This window comes from Ranitomeya imitator, chromosome 8 (genome assembly GCF_032444005.1).
Source record: "Ranitomeya imitator isolate aRanImi1 chromosome 8, aRanImi1.pri, whole genome shotgun sequence".
NCBI classification, from domain to species: domain Eukaryota; kingdom Metazoa; phylum Chordata; class Amphibia; order Anura; family Dendrobatidae; genus Ranitomeya; species Ranitomeya imitator.
The window spans coordinates 173,170,548-173,194,870 of NC_091289.1; the positions used below are offsets into that span (position 1 = coordinate 173,170,548).

The 24,323-nt window shown below is 45.3% G+C and overlaps 1 protein-coding gene across 1 annotated transcript in view; it reads left to right on the plus strand.

Moving 5' to 3' along the window:
* LOC138648302 (calreticulin-like) overlaps window positions 1-18,027 on the plus strand; it is a 34,814-nt gene extending 16,787 nt beyond the window's left edge. The window contains exons 4-9 of the mRNA XM_069737923.1: window positions 4,522-4,616; window positions 5,197-5,406; window positions 9,472-9,585; window positions 10,619-10,762; window positions 12,571-12,663; window positions 17,013-18,027. Coding sequence (XP_069594024.1) covers window positions 4,522-4,616; window positions 5,197-5,406; window positions 9,472-9,585; window positions 10,619-10,762; window positions 12,571-12,663; window positions 17,013-17,246 — 890 coding nt within the window. The 3' untranslated portion in view covers window positions 17,247-18,027. The remainder of the gene's footprint in view (window positions 1-4,521; window positions 4,617-5,196; window positions 5,407-9,471; window positions 9,586-10,618; window positions 10,763-12,570; window positions 12,664-17,012) is intronic.
* Window positions 18,028-24,323: the final 6,296 nt, after the last annotated feature.

Below are 24,323 nucleotides of genomic sequence, written 5' to 3' on the forward strand. Positions count from 1 at the left end.
TGGGAAGTTTTCAGAATATTTTCCCACGCTCGAGTTCATATGAGTTCATCCAGCAGAGGGCGCATCACCGCGACCCGCGGTAACTACAGTACATTCCCCTGCATTCCATTCATTCACCAAGTTTTACAGTCAGGAGCACAGCTGCATTAGCAGAGCTCCTGGGTGTAAAATGATTTTACCCCTTCAGATAGATTTACAGCGTGGGACAAGACTGTAACGACGGAAGGTATGGAACATCGTTGTTTGTTTTTTTTTACTTTATTTCAGGTGACAAGGGTCTTCAGGTGGATTACCATTATAATAAAATATTAAAACACCATGTGTCTTTATTTCAATAAAATACTTTTTAATAATGTGTGTGTGTTTTATTAACCATTTACTACTATTGGATTAATAATGGATAGGTGTCATAATTGACGCCTCTCCATTATTAATCTGGCTTAATGTCACCTTACAATAGCAAGGTGACATTAACCCTTTATTACCCCATATCCAACCGCTACAGGGGAGTGGGAAGAGAGAGGCCAAGTGCCAGAATAGGCGCATCTTCCAGATGTGCCTTTTCTGGGGTGGATGGGGCAGATGTTTTTAGCCAGGGGGGTCCTATAACCGTGGTCCCTCTCTAGGCTATTAATATCTGCCCTTAGTCACTGGCTTTCCCACTCTGGCGGAGAAAATTGCGCGGGAGCCTACGCCAGTTTTTTTCTGAGACTTAACCCTTTAATTTAATAGCTAGAGACCCCAAATTTGACACAAAGACACTTCTTACATTACTAAAGAGGAATATGTAATAAAAGAAGGGATATGAGATGGTTTACTGTATGTAAACCATGTCTCATATCCTGTCGGGTTTGTGAAGGAGATAGCAAAAGCCAGCAATTGAATTACCGGCTTTTCTGCTATCTAGCGCTGAATTAAATATAAATATATATATATGTGTGTCTCACTGACATATATATATACTGTATATATGTTTTTAAGAATATTTGAACCGATGGATCCATGATATGTCCATTTTGCAAGCCTGCGAGAAAAAAATCGCCGTACGGAAGCCATACGGATGACACACGGATAAATTTGTGCGTAAAAATCGCATCCTCGCATTGAATAAGGAACAGTGTTTTGGAACAATTACTGCGTATTACGGCCGTAAAAAAACGGATTGTATTTTCATACACTGAGTGTGACCCCGGCCTAAGGGATTTCACGGCTCTGCTAGTCATGTATTTGATGAGCTGAGGTCACCACATACCATGATAGCCCTGTCCTGCCCCAGTAGCCAGGTGAAAATGGTATGGCAGAAAATGAATTGACTTTTCAAAGCTTTTCACACCAGAATTTTTCGCCAAAAAAGCTTTGATGAATCAGGACCTATATCTTCTTTGCAAGTGACTAAGAAAAACGATTGTTGTACAAACTCCCCCACTAAAATCAGTTCTCTCTATAATGTGAGGATTTAGAAAAACAAGTATAAAATATGCCTCAATAACGTGAGGGCTTCAGTGAATACTGTCCTGAGCACAAGATTTTTTAGGGATTTAAACATGATTTTTTTTTCCTGGAGCGTCCTGTGCAGCCTTTTGATTGGACAGTTCCTAGTGTAGAGAGGTTTCATTCGGAATCCAATTCAAAGAAGTGACGTGGACTTTTTTATTTTCCACCAGGCGTTTTGCAAAACCTCTTCAGGAATAATACACGTAAAAACTCCTCTTATGAACAGCAAATTTGCAGGTAAAAACACACATAGGCGTTATTAGTGCATTTATGCTGCGGAAATGCACTAAAATCGCATGTAATCCGCACATGACTGGCTTTGACCAAACTTTATTAATAGAAATAGCAGGAAGTATCAAGAAACAAAGCAGCAACGTGACAAACAAAAAAGAGACATAAACCCCAGCTTCAAAAATGCATGTAAAAAGCCCACTAAAAAACGCAATGAAAAATACCCAATTTACCTAATAGGTGCAGAAAATCTGCATCATCAAAACCTCATTGTGAGAACATAGCCTTATGGTTCGGGTCAGAAGACTCATGGCATGCCAGAAAATTCATGTGTTTTTATCTCCTCATTCATTGTTCTTTTCTTATTAGATAGGTAATTTTCAATTTTGTCCAATATTGTTTTCACCATAATGATTACATGTATTTAATATTTGCTAATTATGCTAACACTAGATGGTAGCCCAATTCTAACGCATCGGGTATTCTAGAATATGTATTTATGTATGTATATAGCAGCCACATAATATATAGCACAGGCCACATGGGCGGACATACCGCCGGTTCAACCGGTGCAGCTGCACCGGGGCCCGGAGGCTCTGGGGGGGCCCTGCAGGGCGGCTAATATAGAGGGCAATGTGGCCAGTCTATCCGGCCCCGAGGCTCTGGGGGCCCCCTGGCCAGATTGCCCTCATGTGCGGCAGGCATTGAGCAATCCCTGCAGCTCCGCTGCCTGCAAGAGAAAATGGCTACGGATCTGCAGGTAATGGATGCTTCCTGCTTCCTTTCTCACACAGACAGCAGCGGCTCAGCTGAATGACATCATCATTCCGCGCTGCGGCTGTGCGAGACAGGAAGCTGCCGGCGTGCAGCTTCAGGATAGGATCCGTGCGCAGAGGTCTTCTTCACGGCTGCTCCTCCTCCCGGCTCGTCCTGTCTGGCACCTTCTCCCTGCACACACTTCCAGCCTGTGCAGAACGGCGTCTGCACACTCATGCCTGGAAGGAAGCTGGAGCTGTGCAGGACCTCAATCACCCCCTGAACAGGAGGTAAAGAACGGTCTGAATGTGACGGATTGTTTAGAGAGTTAAGAGAGGAGGCAGGTGCTGCAGTCAGAGACTAGAAGCAGTGATTTACTGACTGTGACCCCCGGAGCTTTGTGTTCTCTGGTCAGTGCAGGATTTTCATCCACACACAGCAGGGACCAGAGAGCTCAGAACTTGGGAACACAGTCACTAAATCACTGCGTCTATTCTCTGACGGGACTCCAGTCATCACTGCAGTATCAGATCCAGGCTGGGACTGACCCCTGAGCCCATCCCTCAGTGAAGACTTTTTCACATATACTGTATCTGTTGCATTAAACACACAGGTACAATACATAGACACATATAAGGGTATGTTTCCACTGTCAGTAAACTCTGCGGATTGGACGCTGTGTACATCCGCAGCATCCAGTCCGCAGCGTCCTGATGTTACAGCATAGTGCATGAGATTTCAAGGAATCCAATGTCCACTATGTATGCAGCGGCACCCGCAGCTTCCCTGCAGAGACGGACATGCGGCACATCTTTCTAGACCGTAGCATGTCTATTTATCTTGCGGAGATGCTCAGTCTCCACAAGATAAATATCACAGTCCAATGTATAGGATGCGGTGATTCCGCATGTGTTCAATGAACACATGCGGAAGCATCACTCGTACAAAAGCCGGCAGCGCTTTGGACCGAGCGGACATGTGCTGCATCCAAAGCGCTGCCGATTCCTGACCGTGGAACCATACCCTTATACATTAATGTATACTATGTCACATATGCAGTAGACACAGGTGTTTATTATACATGGGCATATTCTACAGTATATATATATATATATATATAATGTAGCTTTGTCGCCTTTAAAGAAGGGGGGGCCCAGACACATTTCCTGCACAGGGGCCCCAAGCTGTCTGTGTCCGCCCCTGACAGGCCATGTAGTATATAGGAGCCATGTAGTATATAGCAGACAAATACTACGTGGCCTGTGCTATATACTATGTGGCTGCTATATACATACATATTGTAGAATACCCAATGCGTTAATACAGGCCATGCAGTATATAACACAGCCACGTACTATATAACACAGTATACAGCAGCCACGTAGTATATAACACAGGCGATGTAGTATATAACACAGGCCACGCAGCATATAACACTGGCCACGTAATATATAGCACAGCTCACGCAGTATATAGCAGCCATGTAGTATATAACACTGCCCACGCAGTATATAGCAGCCACGTAGTATATAACACTGCCCACGCAGTATATGGCAGCCACGTAGTATATAACACTGCCCACGCAGTATATAACAGTGGCCACGTAATATATAGCACAGCCCACAGAGTATATCACACAGCCCACATAGTATATAACATTGCCTATGTAGTATATAGCAGCCACGCGGTATCTAACACAGCCCACGTAGTATACAGCAGTGTGGGCACCATATCCCTGTTAAAAAAATAATTAAAATAAAAAAATAGTTATATACTCACCCCTGGGATCCACCGAAGCTCCGGCGATACGCGTGCGGCTGCCGCCATCTTCCGTTCCCAGGATGCATTGCGAAATTACCCAGATGACTTAGCTACTTGGATTTCCATGACAGACAGAGGCCGCGACCAATGAATATCTGTGACAGAAAGAAAGAAAGACAGAAGGACAGACAGAAAGACGGAAGTGACCCTTAGACAATTATATAGTAGATTCATTGCATTAAAACAAAAAATAAAACACTAATACTTTCCTTCTTTTAGGACCTGATATATGCGGCACAATCCATGAAAAAGTTCATGTTATACTGAGTTATAAGGAGAAATATCATTTAATAACCAAGAATATAACAGCCAAGGTAATGTGTTATAGCACCGGTATTGGCCATACACATGAGATGTGCATTCTATCAGCTGAGCACAATCATTTTTACTGGACAGCCATCTAAAGCATATGGGGGCCACTTGTTCTCCCCAGACAGCATGTGTCGGGGGGTAAGGAGGATTAGGAAGTTGGATTTCGACTGCCCCATCATTCTGTTTTCCGGAAAATAAACTGATGCCAGGGATGTCTGTCAGCCGCTTGCTCCTCTTTTCCATTCAGAACACATGCACGCTCGGGGTGTGCATGCATATAGCTGGTTTTAGATAGACTGCTAGTAGTGATGAGTGAATATGATCGGATAATTTGCTATCTGAGCATGCTTGTGTGCTAACCGAGTGTCCTCGGCGTGCTCGAAAAATATGTTTGAGTCCTCGCAGCTGCATATCTCACGACTGTTCGACAACTGCAACACATGCAGGGATTGCCTGTTTGTTAGGCGTGTAGGTGGGCCGGTTGTGCAATACTGAATAGCTACATACTGTACTATTCTTATAGAAAAAAAAAAAAAAATCTTAAAGCATGCAGCTGATGATTTTGTTTTTATGTCTGAACAGCACGATGAGCTCACACACTTGTACACTCTGATTATCCGACCGAACAACTCATATGCAGTGAAGATTGATAATGAGGTGGTGGCCAACGGTACATTGGAGGATGACTGGGACTTCTTACTACCTCGGATAATCAAAGATGAAAATGCCACGAAGCCAGCCGACTGGGACGATAGAGTTAAAATTGAAGATCCTAATGAGCAACGGCCAGAAGTGAGTAACTAATTCAGTGCTATAACATTAAAAAAAAAGGTTGTGTGAGATTAGAAAAATAGGAACCATGTCTTCCAAAAACAAAACCACCACCTGTCTACAGCTTGGACAACCCCTTTAAAGGGAGTAGAGGAGTGAAGGGAGGAGGAACAGAGGAGATGTAACATCGCCTATTGTGATTGGTGGATCCTGTGTTATCAGCTGTTTGTAGAGGAGTTAACTGTCATTATATAGAAAAAGGATATATGGCACTCCTGCTTGATCAACTCTGGTGCCTAAGTAGGGTTCCAATTTGTAACAATAAATCTGACATTCAGGATAGTTTGACTGTACAACAGATTTATTTGGCAATCCACAAATTAACGTTTCGGCCTGTTTAGACCTTCATCAGAACTGATTGCCATGTGGGAACTGTCAGAGAACAGTGCTGATAAGGGCGATCCGAATTGCTGTAGATAGGCCATGTAAGGCCCCTTTCACACTTCAGTTGATGCCGCCGGATCCGTTTTTTTCTCATAGACTTGTATCAGCGACGGATTGCGATGGATGACCTTACGTTTCATTCGTTGTTCGCCGGATCCCTCGAAAATTGTCTGTCCGGCGGCTGGAGACAACGGACAAAGTAAAGTTTTTGTGTCCGTTAAAAAAAACAGACAGTGACGGATCCGTCGGATTCTGTTTTTTTAAACTGAGCATGCTCCGATTTTTTTTGAGGATCCAATAGCCAGATCAGCTAGTTGGATCCGGCGAAAAAAACGGATCTGTTGCATCAGTTTTTCACAATCTGTGACGTGTGAGGACTTGAGGAACTCCTAGGGTGGACCCACCGAACCGTGACAACGAATCTCCCACGGGCGAGCTGACCTGGTGAATCACCCCCTATACAGGAGGCGTTAGGGGCGGACCCAGGGGAGACTATCGCCACGACAGCTGGTATGCAAGGATGGACAACAGGAGTCACAAATTGGAATCAGAAAGGACTGGCGGAGAGACTGGTACAGAGGAGACACAGGAACACAGACTAGACAGAAAACATGGGTAGGCAGGCAACACCTAGACACGGGAACACAGGCAGGATCAAGGCACTGGCGGCCAGGCAGGCACTAGGAGAGAACAAAGGAGAGGACCAGGGTTAGAACAAAGGAAAAAGCAGCAAGGGAACGCAGCGAACAAGGTTGGCAGGGAGGACCGCAGGGAGGCGTGGGGCCAGAATCACTTGTGGAACACAAATGACAATCAGGCAAAGCCAAGAGGAAGAGGCTGCCTGATAAGTAGAGCGTGCCTCAGGACTTCCGGGTTGGGGTCCTCCAGGAGAATAGAGTGGACAGGAAGAGCGCTGAACCCAGTGGGTGTGCGCACCCGACGGAGAACAGGAGCCAGGCGCAAGCACAGAGGAGCAGACACCGGGCAACGGACACCAGCTGCAGGGGCGTGCCGGGATGCCGAGGATCGGTAAGTATGCCTGGGCTCAGGGTGCGGTGACGTGACAGTATAATTTAGACCTAGCTGTCACTAACTACTCCCATATATACTGTTCTTCATAGTATTCCCCTCAATGCATATAATATCCCTTCCCCTTACGCCCCCTCGCCCAAGGCTAGAAAGAAATTTTGCCAAGATTCGGGGAGCCTGGATGTTCTCCCGAGGCTCCCAGGATCTCTCCTCAGGACCAAAGCCCTTCCAATCAACCAAAAACAAAGTCTTCCCTCTTAGCTTTCTCATGGCAAGAATGCCCTTAACTTCAAAAACATCATCCGCGGAAACAGGCTGAGGCGAATGAGCAGTCGTGGCATGAAACTGGTTGAGAATAACTGGCTTCAGGAGAGAAACATGGAGCACAGAGGAGCAGACGCCGGGCAACGGACACCAGCTGCGGGGGTGCGCCGGGACGCCGAGAATCGGTAAGTATGGCGGGGCTCAGGGAGCAGCGACGTGACATGACGGATCCATTTTTTTCAAAATTGGACAGATTGTGACTGATGGGAAAAAACTGATGTGTGAAAGGGGCCTTAACTGTCATAATAATCCTCTGTCTCTGCTGAAAACTCTTCCGGAAAGGACAGGAAATTAGAGTCTCATGGACCAGACGTCAATCACAGGACTATAAATCTTTCACATTCTTTATCTATGAACTGTTCCAATATTTACCGCCACAACTGTTTATCCATCTGCCATAATGGTTCTTCTTCACTTGTCTCATCTATTGCATTATTTCTGTGTCTTGTTGTGCCTAAATATGAGACTCTTCAGATTTTGTGTTATTTTATGCCCGATGAACAGACCTGAGTAGTCTCGAAAACTGCAATTTGTTACCATCTTTCAGTTAGCCATTAAAAGGTATCAACTGAGGACTCTCAAATTTTAATATTTTTCTACCCACTGGCTAACATGGTACAAAGATATATATCTTTCCTGTACTCCTCAACATTGAAATTGAAAATCTAAGAGGAAAAGTCAAGGTATTCTGTAAATCACAGTGTCTATAGACACATTACTGATGTAAAAATGGAATCAAAATATTTGAAACATCTCGATTTATTCAGTGTCGAGTATGAGCGCCACGTGCAGAAATCCCCAATCCTGTAATTTCCATAATTCCATGACTTTTTGCAGTTTAAATGTTAAAGGTAACCTGTCACCCCTTCCCCATGTGTTTGTAACTAAAAGAGCCACCTTGTGCTACGCTAATGCTGTATTCTGACAAGGTGGCTCTTTTAGTTCTGGTTCCTGGCACTGCTGCAATAATCGTTTTTGAAATTTGTCCCCCATACCTTGAAATCGCCACAGGGGCAGGTCTTTCCCTCCTAATCCAGATGCCTCACAGCCGTCACTCATGGCCTTTGCGCGCCGGGCGCCGCCTCCTCTTCCTTCATTATCGTCCCCGGCGCCTGCACTGTAAGGCTATATTCACACTTAGCGGTTTTTACCGCGGAACCGCCGCGATTTTGATGCTGCGGGTCCGCAGCAGTTTCCATAGCGTTTACAGTAACATGTAAACCCTATGGAAACCGCAAACCGCTGTGCACATGCTGCGGGAAAAACCGCGCGGGAACGCAGCGGTTTACAACCCGCAGCATGTCACTTCTTTGTGCAGAATCGCTGCGATTCTGCACCCATAGGAATACATTGAACCGCTTACTTCCCGCATGGGGCTGTGCCCATGTTGCGGGAAGTAAGCGGATAATGTGCGGGTGGTACCCGGGGTGGAGGAGAGGAGACTCTCCTCCAGGCCCTGGGAACCATATTTGGGGTTAAAAAATAAAAAATCTGGTTATACTCACCCTCTGATGTCCGGAGCTCCTGGGCGCTGCACGCGGCTGTCCGGTCAGAGTTGCTGTGCGACCAGGACCTGCGGTGACGTCGCGGTCACATGACCGTGACGTCACGAAGGGTCCTTCTCGCACAGCATCTCTGGAACCGGACCGCCGGGTGCAGCGCCGAGGGATCGGGACGTCAGAGGGTGAGTATAACCAATTTTTATTATTTTTAACATTACTATTGATGCTGCATATTGCTGCATATGCAGCATCAATAGTATAGGCGGAAACCCGCAGCGGAAAACGCGGAACAAACCGCGATAAATCTGCAGGGAGAACCGCAGTTGTTTTGCCCTGCAGATTTATCAAATCCGCTGCGGGAAAACCCGCAGAGGGACGCCGCAAGGTGTGAACATAGCCTAAGTTTGAAGGGCAGCGCAACTGCGCCTGCCCCCAAAAAATAAAAATTACAGCGCAGGCGCCGGGGAACTAAAAGAGTCACCTTGTCAGAATGCAGCATTAGTGCAGCACAAGGTGGCTCTTTTAGTTACAAACGCCTGGGGGAAGGGGGGGGGGGACAGGTTCCCTTTAAGGATTGTATACATGTTTTTGGAAGGAATTTCCCTCTAATAAATGGGCATCTCAACTCTTATTTTACTTACTGCATTACTGAGGCCTCAGCAGCAATAAAATAACAAATAGCAAAAATTAATTTTGAATGTAGTTGATTTATCGCCTTACATTTGTACGACATCCAGAAGAACAAAAAATATCAAACAAAGTAAAAATTCCTGTGCCTATTTTGTAGGACTGGGATGAGACAGAGTTTATTACAGATCCGGAGTCAAAGCGGCCGCATGACTGGGACTCCAGCATGGATGGGGAGTGGGAACCTCCGATGATTCCAAATCCAAAATACAAGGTATGAATATAATAAATTGAACTCCTAGCATGATAAATTAAAATGTATGAGTCTACGCAATCCTCTGTAAGATTCACACATCTGCAAATCTCTTTCCAGTCTGTATCTGAGCAGGTAACGTGTTTCAGCTGATTAGCTCAGAGTATTTTCTATACTGGATAAAATTGTATCTATCTTCTACCAGAGAGCAGACTTTGTAAAGGCGTACAGCTCCGATGCCAGCACCGTTCCACTAGCTCTCCCGGGGCTCCCATGACATAACCAATGTCACGCGATCCCTGAGCAAAATCAGCGGCAGCTTCACTCTCCCTGCCTTTGGACAAATTACATACATCCGGAGGAAGAGAGAGCTCCCTATTCAGAATACTTTTACCTATATGCACAGTTTGCTGTAAAAAAAAAATAAAAAATTGTGCTTTATTAACCCTTCCCAGGTCCAGCGCTGTGTCTCCGGCGCTGTCCCATTCTCTGTTATTTCACCATAGCACAGGGGTGTCAAACTGCATTCCTCGAGGGCTGCAAACAGGTCATGTTTTCAGGATTTCCTTGTACTGCACAGGTGATAATTTAATCACCAACTCATTATTTGTGTAGGTGATTAAATTATCACCTGTGCAGTACAAGGAAATCCTGAAAACATGACCTGTTTGCAGCCCTCGAGGAATGCAGTTTGACACCCCTGCCATAGCAGTTCTTGCTGTCAACACCAGCAGAACGGCTGAGTTCAGTGATCGGTTGCTTTCATGCTGTCACCGCTGCAGCCGAACAACGATACTGGGGAAGCAGGAGAGACACAGAGCTGGGCTTGGGGAGGGTAAGCAAAGCGCACTTTTGTTTTTACAACAAACTATGAAGCTAGGGAAATGTTTTCTGAAAGGGGACAACTTCTTTCATGAATTAGGTGCACATTATTCCAGTTTACTTTTTTTTCCCCCTGGTCTTAATATTTTCTCCCCAATGTGAATGAAAATTTGAGTTAATTACCCTAGATACCAGCGATTACATTAATGTCACCTTCTCTTTCCTACAACAGGGAATTTGGCAATCAAAAATAATAGATAATCCAAACTATCAAGGAGATTGGGTCCGGCCTGATATTGATAATCCAGATTATGTGCCAGATGACACGTTATATAGATATGACGAGCTTGGGGTTATTGGACTGGATCTCTGGCAGGTGGGTGGTCTACACTATACATAGCTCATCATTTTTTGGCTGCATTATATTCACTGATAATCTGGCTATAACTTTTGGAAACTTAGATAACAAACTGTGGAATAGCAAGCATCGACATTAAAGGGGTTAGCCCAAGCACGATATTAATCATCTGTACAAGGGGTAGGTGAGATAGCTGGGGGTCCCACTGGCCATAAGTGGGCTTGTTGGATGGAGGTAGGGGCTGCCACAAGGGCAGTGATGACATATCTTAAGCGACCTGACGTGTCCCTCTTGTGGCCACAGAACGTGAGCCGTCAACATAGATCAGCCCTAATATTTAATCACTGGGAAGCTACACATCTGACATTGCTGTAAATGGTATCCATGCGTGATTCATCCACTTTAAAGCACCAGATTAATTAATGAGATAAAGATGAATTAATTGATGTGAAAGCCAAGGGCTGTGCAGCGCCCCAGAGACCTGGTCGTTGCAGTATGGCCCCAAGGCGAGTAGCGGTACGTCCGATGGCACTAAGGAGTTCTCCTGACCAGATATCACCAGAACACATTACACTTCACACTCCGGCCACTAGGGGGAGCAAAGGGCTTTATTTATTGGGCCACTCCCCACACTGGTAAAACTAGGGGCTGGGGAGGAAGTTAGTCAGAAGCTGACTGGGTTGGAACCAGGCAACATCCCGTGGCAGGGGGTGTTGCGGGGAGAAGACACAGGGGGGTCCCTGTCAGGCGTGGGAACCTGGCAGGTGCCTAGCGACAGAAAGGAACGTTACGGAACCGCGCCTGCACACCTTGCGGCGGTATCCTAAGGAAGAGACAAGAGAGGAAGAATATTGTGGAACAGTGTAAACGAGATCAGCACAAAGGAGAGCCAGTAAGAGTCGTGCCGAGAGAGGAAGGCAACATCTTACTGAGGCGCGTAGTCAGTGGCCGGATCACCGTAGGAGTAACTGACTTCACGCATTACTTCAAATTCCGCTGGACAGTCAATTATAGGTTGGCTGTCTACCTTCTACACCTACGAAGACATAGGGGGCAACATTGGGAGAGGGGCGTCTCTAGGGTCCCGGAAGACCTCCAAGCCTTCCCGTCAAACGGGTGGCGTCCTAGCCATACTTTATCTGGGGGACGTTAGAAACTAGCAACATCTGGAACCAAAGAACGAGGGGGAGGAAAGCTGTAGAGAACGAACGAACGAGAACAGCAGCTGTGAGGACTATTCTGAATGCTCAGCAGGGTAGGACTACAACACACAGGCGCTATTGGTAGGCAACGATTTCCATCTGCGAGGGAAACTCTGGATGTGCCCATCGGACCGGCCGGTCTCTGATAGCCCGGTTGAACGTGCTCTGGACTGAGTGTACTGAAGCCTTCAGTAAAAGGTAAAGAGACTGCAACCTTGTGTCCTCGTTATTGACTGCACCTCACACCATCACCATCCACCTTACTGGGAAGCCCTGGGGATATACTTCACCTGTGGGAAAGTATACCATCCAGCTGCCATTCCATCACCCCAGCGGACCCCACAGCAGCGTCGGTCACCCTGACCGAACACCACAGGTGGCGTCATGAACTCCTCACAGACTGTACCACCTTCATTGGACGCCCCTTAGCAGGGTCGCGGACCGGGTCTAGCCACCGTGACAGCCTCAGAACCGAACCAGAGAGGCCCGTTACCGAAACGACGTGGCCCTGTGTCTGGGGGCGCTCCAGCTGCATCTGGGAGCGATCACATTATTGTCTTGGTCATATACATTTTTAAAGTACTAAAGATAAGGCTTATTGGAGGTTTTCTTCTTCCTTTTTAGGTGAAATCTGGAACAATTTTTGATAACTTTCTTATAACAAATGATGAAGAGTTAGCTGAGAAAATTGGAAATGAAACCTGGGGGGAAACCAGGGTAAGAAACTAATGGATGTAATTATTGAGCACAATATGTTATGACTAGAGATGAGCGAATATACTCATTGCTCGGGTGACCTACGAGTATTTGTTAGTGTTCGGACATTAAGTTTTCATCGACTCAGTTGAATGATTTACAGCTATTAGCCAGGCTGAGTACATGTGGGGGTTGCCTGGTTGCTATCATCGCCTCAGCTGAATGATTTACAGCTATTAGCCAGGCTGAGTACATGTGGGGGTTGCCTGGTTGCTAGGGAATCCCCACGTGTAATCAAGCTGGCTAATAGCTGTAAATCATTCAGCTGCGGCGATGAAAACTTAACCTCTGAACACTAACAAATACTCGGAGGTCACTCGAGCAACGAGTACACTCGCTCATCACTAGTTAAGTCCAATCAAATGTTAAATCATATCTTAGCAGTGTGCTAAGTGGTGATGTCACTGTGTGATCCATGGTGGTCCGAACACTAGGACCCTAAAAAAGCTCCAGAGCCAAAGTATGGTGGCCATCAAATGGTGAATGTGCTGCTTCTCATTTGCTCTTTATACTGTATATAGAGTTCATTCTCCAATTCACAAGCATTCTCCAATCAGGCAGTGAAGACATATCCAAGCAGTATAAAGTCATTTAATATACCGTATATATTCGAGCCGACCCCCCTAATTTTGCCACAAAAAACTGGGAAAACTTAATGACTCGAGTATAAGCCTAGGGTGGAAAATGCAGCAGCTACCGGTAAATGTCAAAAGTAAAAATAGATACCAATAAAAGTAAAATTAATTGAGACATCAGTAGGTTAAATGTTTTTGAATATCCATATTGAATCAGGAGCCCCATATAATGCTCCATAAAGTTTATGATGGCCCCATAAGATGCTCCATATTAAAATATGCCCCATATAATCCTGCATAAAGGTTAATAATGGCCTGATAAGATGCTCCATAGACACATTTGCCCAATATAATGCTGCCCAAATGCTGATTATGGCCCCATAAGATGCTCGATAAAGATATTTCCCCCATATAATGCTGCACAAACCTTGATTATGGCATCATAAGATGCTCCATACAGACACTTGCCCCATATAGTGCCGCACAAACGTTGATTATGGCCCCATAAGATGATCCATAAAGATACTTGCGCCATATAGTGCTGCACAAACGTTGACTATGGCCCCATATGATGCTCCATAAAGATATTTGCACCATATAGTGATGCACAAACATTGATTATGGCTCCATACAGACACTTGCCCCATTTGCTGTTGCTGCGATAAAAAAATAAAAAATCACATACTCGCCTCTCATTGCTCAGGCCCCCGGCACTTTCAATATTCACCTGCTCCTCGTTCCGGCGCCGCTCCATCTTCAGCATCTAACCACGTCACCACGCCCTCTGACCTGAGCGTCACTGCAGAAGAAGCTGAAGACGGAGCGGCGCCGGAACGAGGAGTAGGTGAATATCGCGCAGTGCCCCCCTCCCCATTATACTCACCTGCTCCTGGCGCGGTGCAGTCCCTGTTTCCCCGGCGCTGCAGCTTCTTCCTGTATTGAGCGGTCACCATTACCGCTCATTACAGTAATGAATATGCGGTTCCACCCCTATAGGAGGTGGAGCTGCATATTCATTACTGTAATGAACGGTACCATGTGACCGCTCAGTACAGGAAGAAGCTGGGGCGCCGGGAAGCCAGGGACCTGCAGAGACCGCGCCAGGAGTAGGTGAGTATAATTAGATAGCCCCGCTCCCCCTCCCCTGCCGACCCCTGGGTATGAATCGAGTATAAGCCGAGAGGGGGACTTTCAACCCCCAAAAATGGGCTGAAAATCTCGGCTTTTACTCGAGTATATACGGTAGTTATAAATCACACTATATCAGTCGGACGCCTCTCACACAGCCAAACCAGTGTAAACCGAAACAAATTGTCTGCAAATTGAGATTCTGGTTTGGCTTTTATCCTAAGTCATGTGACAAGGCTCGTTAAAGGGTCAACATTGACTTGTAGGATTGCTACCTTCCAATAGGTGGCACTAGAGTTCTAGTACCAGTACTAGACCAGTTATGACTTGTATTGTTTAAGATTATTGTACTTGTTTTTATTATGTATACCCCTCCTCACATGTAAAGCGCCATGGAATAAATGGCGCTATAACAATAAATAATAATAATAATAATAGTTCTCTTCCTCTCTGAAGAGACAACTTGCATAATTAAAAAAATACATTAACCAGACACAGGGGGTGATATCATAAAATAATTTAATTAAATTGTTTGTAAATTACTTATATAGTTTAAGTAGCTACATATAATACCATCTAAATTACATCATACCATAAAAATTCATTTATCATGTTTGTTTAACTATTAAAATATTGATTTTAAAATAATACTGTATAAAATGCTTGATCCCCATATGACTTTAGTGCCATAGGATCAGTGTGATTTACAGTATTGTGGAGTGTTACCCTCTTGTATAGAGATGGCCTTTGGGTAGTATCATTTAACGTTAGTAAAGTATGTTACTTTTGTCTTTATTTAGATATTGTGCTTATGTATTGGGTAAAGAGGGTGATTTGTATCAACATGAGAGACTTGGGGTCCTTCAAGCCATTGGCACCCCAGATCTTGTGACCTTTGGGGGCAGATACACTGAGCTCGTGATGTCGCTCCACAGAAAGAAGTCACAGGGTGTTAGATCTTTTGATTGTGTAGGTCCGGTCAGCACAACACTGGCGAATCGTTATTGCATTGCAGCTGATTCAACTTTCTGGTAGAGTTTCATTCAAGTATTATGGAGGTGCAGCATCCTGCTGATAAAATACGTTTGACAGATCATCTTCTATCTGTCACATAAACCATTTGTTTAACATGTCCAGATAGGAGAAGCCAGAGTCAGTATCCTCGGCAAAAAAATAAGGGAGTGTAGACTTTGCCCGGTCATCTTCTGTTAGTTGTGATTAGCCGGAACGCTCAAGGGTTTGCTGGGAGGACCACAGGTCACTTCTCAAAATAAGTCTATGAGAGCCAGAAGAGTTTCGTACGACTAACATTGACAGTGACTGTTAGATGTGACTTCCGGAGCTGTGGGAGCAAGATGGCAGAGCAGGGGCGGAGCGGTGTCAGGAAGAGCAGCAGATGATGGCTAGGAAATATTTTACTGCAGGCAGGTTGCAGACATTAATGATACCACTCTGACGGTGAAATAAACAAAAACTGCCAGAGAGGTGCTTTAATGTTTAATTAGAGGAAAAGGTAAGAATACAAAAGTTGATGACTAAAAAGACTAAAGTGTAGCAAAATAACATCAGTACTATAAAATTACTACCAGCAGGTGGTAGCAAAGTAATTTACTATAATGTTAAGAGGAACCTTATCTGCAGATAATCTGCAGTTTAAAAGCCATAGCATTATAGTTCTATACTGCCGCCACACTTAAAGTGCAGTTAAGATACCGTTACACTTAACGATTTACCAACGATCACGACCAGCGATACGACCTGGCCGTGATCGTTGGTAAGTTGTTGTGTGGTCGCTGGAGAGCTGTCACACAGACAGCTCTCCAGCGACCAACGATGCCGAAGTCCCCGGGTAACCAGGGTAAACATCGGGTTACTAAGCGCAGGGCCGCGCTTAGTAACCCGATGTTTACCCTGGTTACCATTGTAAAAGTAAAAAAAAAAAACAGTACATACTTACATTCCGGTGTCTGTCACGTCCCCCAGCGTCAGCTTCCCGCACTGACTGTGAGCGCCGGCCGGACGTAAAGCAGAGCACAGCGGTGACGTCACCGCTGTGCTTTACGGCTGGCGCTCACAGTCAGTGCGGGAAGCTGAAGGCGAGGGGCATGACAGACACTGGAATGTAAGTATGTACTGTTTTTTTTTTACTTTTACAATGGTAACCAGGGTAAATATCGGTTTACTAAGCGCGGCCCTGCGGCCCACAATTGACCCCATCTTGGAAAGTAGACCCCCTAAGGAACTTATATAGATGTGTGTTGAGCACTTTGAACGCCCAATTGTTTCACTAAAGTTTAGAATGTAGAGCCGTGAACATTAAAAAATCATTTTTTTTCCACAAAATGATCTTTTAGCCCGCAATTTTTAATTTTCCCAAGGGTAACTGGAGAAATTGGACTGCAAAAGTTGTTGTCCAATTTGTCCTGAGTATCACAGCACGATGACTGACCAGCACCATGACTGACCACAGCACGGTGACTGACCACAGCACGATGACTGACCAGCACCACGACTGACCAGCACCATGACTGCCAAAAGCACAGTGACTGACTAGCATGATGACTGATCACAGCACCTGATGCTTTTTTGTGTTCTCTTCCTTGTTAGGAACCAGAGTCCAAAATTAAAAAAATGCAGGACGAGGAAAGGGATGCAAAGGATGAAAAGAAGCAAAGATGGAAAAAGTTAGAGCAAGAATTTGCAAAACTCGATGAACTAGAGAAGCAAGAAAAAGAAAGACAGTCAAACCTGCGAAAAAAATTGCGAAAACAATATGGATTAGAGCCACCGGCAGAACAGACACAGCTACCTCAGCCTCCGCCACCTAAAGACGAGCTGTGAACAGAACTGTATCCCAACCTTGGCCAACTTGTCTGACCACCTCAGGTGGCAAATATGGATCTCCTGATTAAATGATATAGGAGACTGTTCAGTTTGGACAGTCAGAAAATATTGGGACATAAGTAGAGAAGGACATAGTTATATAGGTAGCACACTGCACAACATTTCTACACCTTCAGTTCTCCTGACCTCTGAAGGGCAGTTGCATCTTCCAAAGGTAAAAAATGGTGCAACTGTATGAGCATATAAGGTGCATACACGAGTCGTATGAGAACAACTGCGCCATCATCACTTACATTTCCTTTATGATGGGTACATAATGATGATGGTGCGATGTACGACAGGTCCGGCTTATCATCCACTCCTCTCTCTAGCTGAAGTTATATATGAAGAGGATTCACACTGTGCAGTCAAAAAGTGTTTTCACTACAATTTTCATGAAATTGGTACAATGCAATGTTTTCCTAAATTGTGCAACATTCACGTACAATTAATCCATTTTTATTTTATTATTTGAAGGCAAGTTAATAGAAGATCAATCTTATTGTTATTTCTTCTTTTTATCTTCCAAAACATTTATATGTTATGGTAATTTTACCCAAGCCAATCCAGGTGATTTACTGCCCTGTCTAGACTGGACGCCAAACATGTAACGTGCACAGAACAATTGTTAACATGATCGTTCTGTCCCCATACAGCATCATGTTATCGGCAGCACATCAGTTTACACTGGATACAATGCAATGATATTTATGCTTGCAATAAAAGCATGACACCCACCAAATGAGTGTGTTTTTCATTCATTGCTTGTTTGGATGAGCTGATAGTTGTGCTCAAATGATGTCTGGCTACATAATCATTACTTTATCTTATCCTTACATACCTCAGCAGCTTGCTCAAAGTACTGTCCCATCAGGGCAAACCTTGTCCATATGACCTAATTGAACATGGGCATCATATACAGGTCCTTCTCAAAAAATTAGCATATAGTGTTAAATTTCATTATTTACCATAATGTAATGATTACAATTAAACTTTCATATATTATAGATTCATTATCCACCAACTGAAATTTGTCAGGTCTTTTATTGTTTTAATACTGATGATTTTGGCATACAACTCCTGATAACCCAAAAAACCTGTCTCAATAAATTAGCATATCAAGAAAAGGTTCTCTAAACAACCTATTACCCTAATCTTCTGAATCAACTAATTAACTCTAAACACATGCAAAAGATACCTGAGGCTTTTATAAACTCCCTGCCTGGTTCATTACTCAAAACCCCCATCATGGGTAAGACTAGCGACCTGACAGATGTCAAGAAGGCCATCATTGACACCCTCAAGCAAGAGGGTAAGACCCAGAAAGAAATTTCTCAACAAATAGGCTGTTCCCAGAGTGCTGTATCAAGGCACCTCAATGGTAAGTCTGTTGGAAGGAAACAATGTGGCAGAAAACGCTGTACAACGAGAAGAGGAGACCGGACCCTGAGGAAGATTGTGGAGAAGGACCGATTCCAGACCTTGGGGAACCTGAGGAAGCAGTGGACTGATTCTGGTGTGGAAACATCCAGAGCCACCATGCACAGGCGTGTGCAGGAAATGGGCTACAGGTGCCGCATTCCCCAGGTAAAGCCACTTTTGAACCATAAACAGCGGCAGAGGCGCCTGACCTGGGCTACAGAGAAGCAGCACTGGACTGTTGCTAAGTGGTCCCAAGTACTTTTTTCTGATGAAAGCAAATTTTGCATGTCATTCGGAAATCAAGGTGCCAGAGTCTGGAGGAAGACTGGGGAGAAGGAAATGCCAAAATGCCTGAAGTCCAGTGTCAAGTACCCACAGTCAGTGATGGTGTGGGGTGCCATGTTAGCTGCTGGTGTTGGTCCACTGTGTTTCATCAAGGGCAGGGTCAATGCAGCTAGCTATCAGGAGATTTTGGAGCACTTCATGCTTCCATCGGCTGAAATGCTTTATGGAGATGAATATTTCATTTTTCAGCACAACCTGGCACCTGCTCACAGTGCCAAAACCACTGGTAAATGGTTTACTGACCATGGTATTACTGTGCTCAATTGGCCTGCCAACTCTCCTGACCTGAACCCCATAGAGAATCTGTGGGATATTGTGAAGAGAAAGTTGAGAGACGCAAGACCCAACACTCTGGATGAGCTTAAGGCCGCTATTGAAGCATCCTGGGCCTCCATAACATCTCAGCAGTGTCACAGGCTGATTGCCTCCATGCCACGCCGCATTGAAGCAGTCATTTCTGCCAAAGGATTCCCGACCAAGTATTGAGTGCATAACTGAACATTATTATTTGATGGTTTTTTTGTTTGTTATTAAAAAACACTTTTATTTGAATGGATGGGTGAAATATGCTAATTTATTGAGACAGGTTTTTTGGGTTATCAGGAGTTGTATGCCAAAATCATCAGTATTAAAACAATAAAAGACCTGACAAATTTCAGTTGGTGGATAATGAATCTATAATATATGAAAGTTTAATTGTAATCATTACATTATGGTAAATAATGAAATTTAACACTATATGCTAATTTTTTGAGAAGGACCTGTATAGGGTTACCTTGCTCCAGGATTCATCATTAGGCCAGCCTAGGCTCTACAATGTGTATATAGCTAAATTATGTGTTTGCAACGGGTCTTGAGCTGATCAACTAATTGATGCAACTGGTCCGATATGCAGTTTCGGACTGGCTCAAATGGAAACAGGTGGCTCCCCCGGTGGAAGCATAATATTTAATAATGTCTCAAGTCCCCCCATATATAGTTCTCCTCTACACAGCATGATGCCCTCCACAGCTCCCTATACACAGCATGGTGTCACCCACAGCTCTCTATACACAGCATGATGCCCCTCACAGCTCCCTTTACACAGCATGATGCCCCCCACAGCTCCCTATACACAGCATGATGTCACCCACATCTCCTTATACACAGCATGATGCCCCCCACAGCTCCCTATACACAGCATGATGTCACCCACATCTCCTTATACACACCATGATGCCCCCCACATCTCCTTATACACAGCATGATGTCACCCACAGCTCCCTATACACAGCATGATGCCCCCCACAGCTCCCTATACACAGCATGATGTTACCCACAGCTCCCTACACACAGCATGATGCCCCCCATATACACAGCATGATGTCCCCCACAGCTCCATGTACACAGCTTGGTGGGCCTCACAGTAGCCCCCTCCCACTGTATGACAGCACCAAGTAGACCCCCACACCGCAGGACAGCCCCCATTGTATGATGGCCCTTAGCAGCCCTCCAACACTGTATGATGGCCCACAGTAGTCCCCCACACTGTAATATGGTCTCCAGTAGTACTTCAACACTGTATGCATGGCCCCCATTAGTCCCCCCACACTGTATACATGGCCTCCAGTAGTCCCCCCAAAAATGTATGCTTGGGCCCCAGTAGTCCTTCAACACTGTATGCATGGCTCCCAGTAGTCCCCCCACACTGTATACATGGCCCCCAGTAGTCCCCCCACACTGTATACATGGCCGCCAGTAGTCCCTCCAAAAATGTATGCTTGGTCCCCAGTAGTCCTTCGACACTGTATGCATGGTTCCCAGTAGTCCCCCACACTGTATACATGGCCTCCAGTAGTCCCCCACACTGTATGGATGGCCCCTAGTAGTCCCACCACACTGTATGGATGGCCACCAGTAGTCCCACCACACTGTATGGATGGCTCCTAACATCCTTATATGCAGTACAAGACATTTGATTCACTATAAAAAAGACAATGGCAACATCTCATCATTCATTTAACAAGCTACCTGTCACGCTCGCAGGTGGTGCACGTGTTTCGTAGACCCACTGTACCAAGGACCAGACCAACCCTGGAGGGACTTAACTAAGCAGCTACATTGGTGTTCACTGTAGCCTCTAGTGGTGAGGTCAGGCTTGTGTGGCAGGTAGCTGCCAGGTGCCACTCCAGGGTGGTGTCCGGCAGTAGCAGCTGACCCCAAGGGTCTAAGCCGTTAATACGATTCCTAAACAGGGCAGGATGGCCATTTGAGACAGGTTCAGACTGTGCAGACAGGATTGCCACTTGGGACAGGCTCAGACTGTGCGGACAGGATGGCCACTTGGGACAGGTTCAGACTGTGCAGACAGGACGGTCACTCGGGACAGGTTCAGACTGTGTAGACAGGACGGCCACTCAGGACAGGTTCAGACTGTGCGGACAGGATGGCCACTTGGGACAGGTTCAGACTGTGCGGACAGGATGGCCACTTGGGAGAGGTTCAGACTGTGCGGACAGGATGGCCACTTGGGACAGGTTCAGACTGTGCAGACAGGATGGTCACTCGGGACAGGTTCAGACTGTGTAGACAGGATGGCCACTCGAGACAGGTTCCGACTCACAGGTCTCAGTTATGGTGCCTCCGATGTGACCATGGGGTAAAGGTACCACGGATACAGACACCAGGATACAGACACAGCCGAAGTGGACACAGGAGACAAGGACAACCTATACCGGACTAATGGGACACAGGATATGGGAATAGCTTTAACAGACTAGGGACAGGGACCTGGCAACATACAGTGGCACACACCTAACACTAAACAGGAGGCGCCAACAGATGTAACACTACCCATTTTATTATTATTATTTAGAAGCCTAGGTAATTTCTGTATGTGGACCTGTTATGTTAAAAAATAAAGTAAAAACCACAATATTTTTTTCTGCAGGCTGATACTAAAGGCATGACGGTAAGCAGTGTTTCCCATTGCATTTACTGTTGTTTATATGTCTGTATACTCCTCTGTACGCTGCCAGCCCTTCCAATTCAAGCTTAGCTACAGGGCAAGATGGCTGTCTCTGATGATAATCTTGTAAGTAAGGTACTTATTTCCTTTTTTAACACAGGGGAAATCCAGCGGGGAACGTTACATCCTCTTGGGACTTTTTCTTTAAAGGTTACTGTGTCAATGTTTAATAAATAATACCCAAAACCTGTGATATCATATTCTTCAACAAAGGCATCCAGGTCCTTCTTGTACTAGTTCAACCATCACAACAATACAGAGATGGTGAAACCTTCTTTCCTCCAGATGTAGAGAATGGCCCCTTTTGATAGTTTTACATGCCAGGGTGCAAACAGATCATAAGAAAATTTTCTGTGTTGTCCATTAGACTGGTGCCCAAAATTGGGCACTGTGGGGGACATTCATTAAAGGGGATTACTCCATTCACCAAGCTGCAGATTGATCAAGTGATCGCAGGTTCAAGACCCCTACGGGGAACCCACAAGAAAATAAAATAAATGATTCACATACAGATATATATATATATATATATATATATATACACTGCTCAAAAAAATAAAGGGAGCACTTAAACAACAGAATATAACTCAAAGTAAATCAAGCTTCTGTGAAATCAAACTGTCAAACAGCACTGATTGACAATCAATTTCACATGCTGTTGTGCAAATGGAATAGACAACAGATGGAAATTATTGGCAATTATCAAGACACCCTCAATAAAGGAGTGGTTCTGCAGGTGGGGACCACATCTCAGTACCAATGCTTTCTGGCTGATGTTTTGGTCACTTGTGAATGTTGATTGTGCTTTCACACTCATGGTAGCATGAGACGGACTCTACAACCCACACAAGTGGCTCAGGTAGTGCAGCTCATCAAGGATGGCACATCAATGCGAGAAAGTGGCAAGAAAGTTTGTTGTGTCTGTCGGCATAGTGTCCAGAGTCTGGAGGCGCTACCAGGAGACAGGCCAGTACACCAGGAAACAAAGAGGGGGCCGTAGGATGGCAACAACCCAGCAGCAGGACTGCTACCTCCGCCTTTGTGCAAGGAGGAACAGGAGAAGCACTGCCAGAGCCCTGCAAAATAACCTCCAGCAGGCCACAAATGTGCATGTATCTACACAAACGGTTAGAAACCGATTCTATGAGGATGGTCCGAGTGCCCAACATCCACAGATGGGGGTTGTCCTCACAGCCCAACACCATGCAGGATGATTGGCATTTGCCACAGAACACCAGGATTGACAAACTCACCACTGGCGCCCCGTGCTCTTCACAGATGAAAGCAGGTTCACACAGAGCACATGTGACAGACGTGACAGAGTCTGGGGACGCTGTGGATAGTGATCTGCTGCCTGTAACATCCTTCAGCATGACCGGTTTGGCAGTGGGTTTGTAATGGTGTGGGGTGGCATTTCTTTGGAGGGCTGCACAGCCCTCCACGTGATCGCCAGAGGTAGCCTGACTGCCGTTAGGTACCGAGATGAGATCTGTTATGATCCAGTGACCTTGGAGCTGCATGAGAACATTCACTGGAGAAAGTGGCCACTATACTGACCGCAAACCTGAACTTAACAGCGCAACTAGAAGTAGCCGTGGAGTGTACCTAACACACCTAGACACCTCGTCACAGCCGGAGGACTAAATACCCTTAAAGATGGAAATCGGAATACTGCCTTGCCTCAGAGAAAACCCCCAAAGGATAGACAGCCCCCCACAAATATTGGCGGTGAGTCGGGGAGGAAAAACTATACACAGGCAGAAAAAACAGGACTTAGCACAGGAGGCCACTCTAGCTAGATAGGACAGGATAGGACAGAGTTCTGTGCGGTCAGTATTAAAACCCTTCAAAAAATCCACAGCAGAATATACAAAAAACTTCCTACATCTAACTAAAGATGTAGGAGCGTATATCTGCAACTCCAATGAAACCAACCAGACTGAGAAAACACAGACACAGTCTAATCTGGACAAAAGAAAAAACAAACGAACAGTACTGAAAATAAGCAAATTGCATGTGTGCCACAGGAAAAGAAACAGACACTTATCTTTGCTGAACTGGCAGATAAGCAGGAGAGGCCAGGCAGAGATCCAACACTTCCAGAGAAACATTGACAACTGGCAAGGGCTAAAGGATCCTGCACACCAAAATATCCCTGTCAGAATTGTAATTATCCGATACACCTGGCCAGGACTGCGAGTCAGAGACAACTGCATTCCCACCAACAACCACTGGAGGGAACCCAAGAGCAGAATTCACAA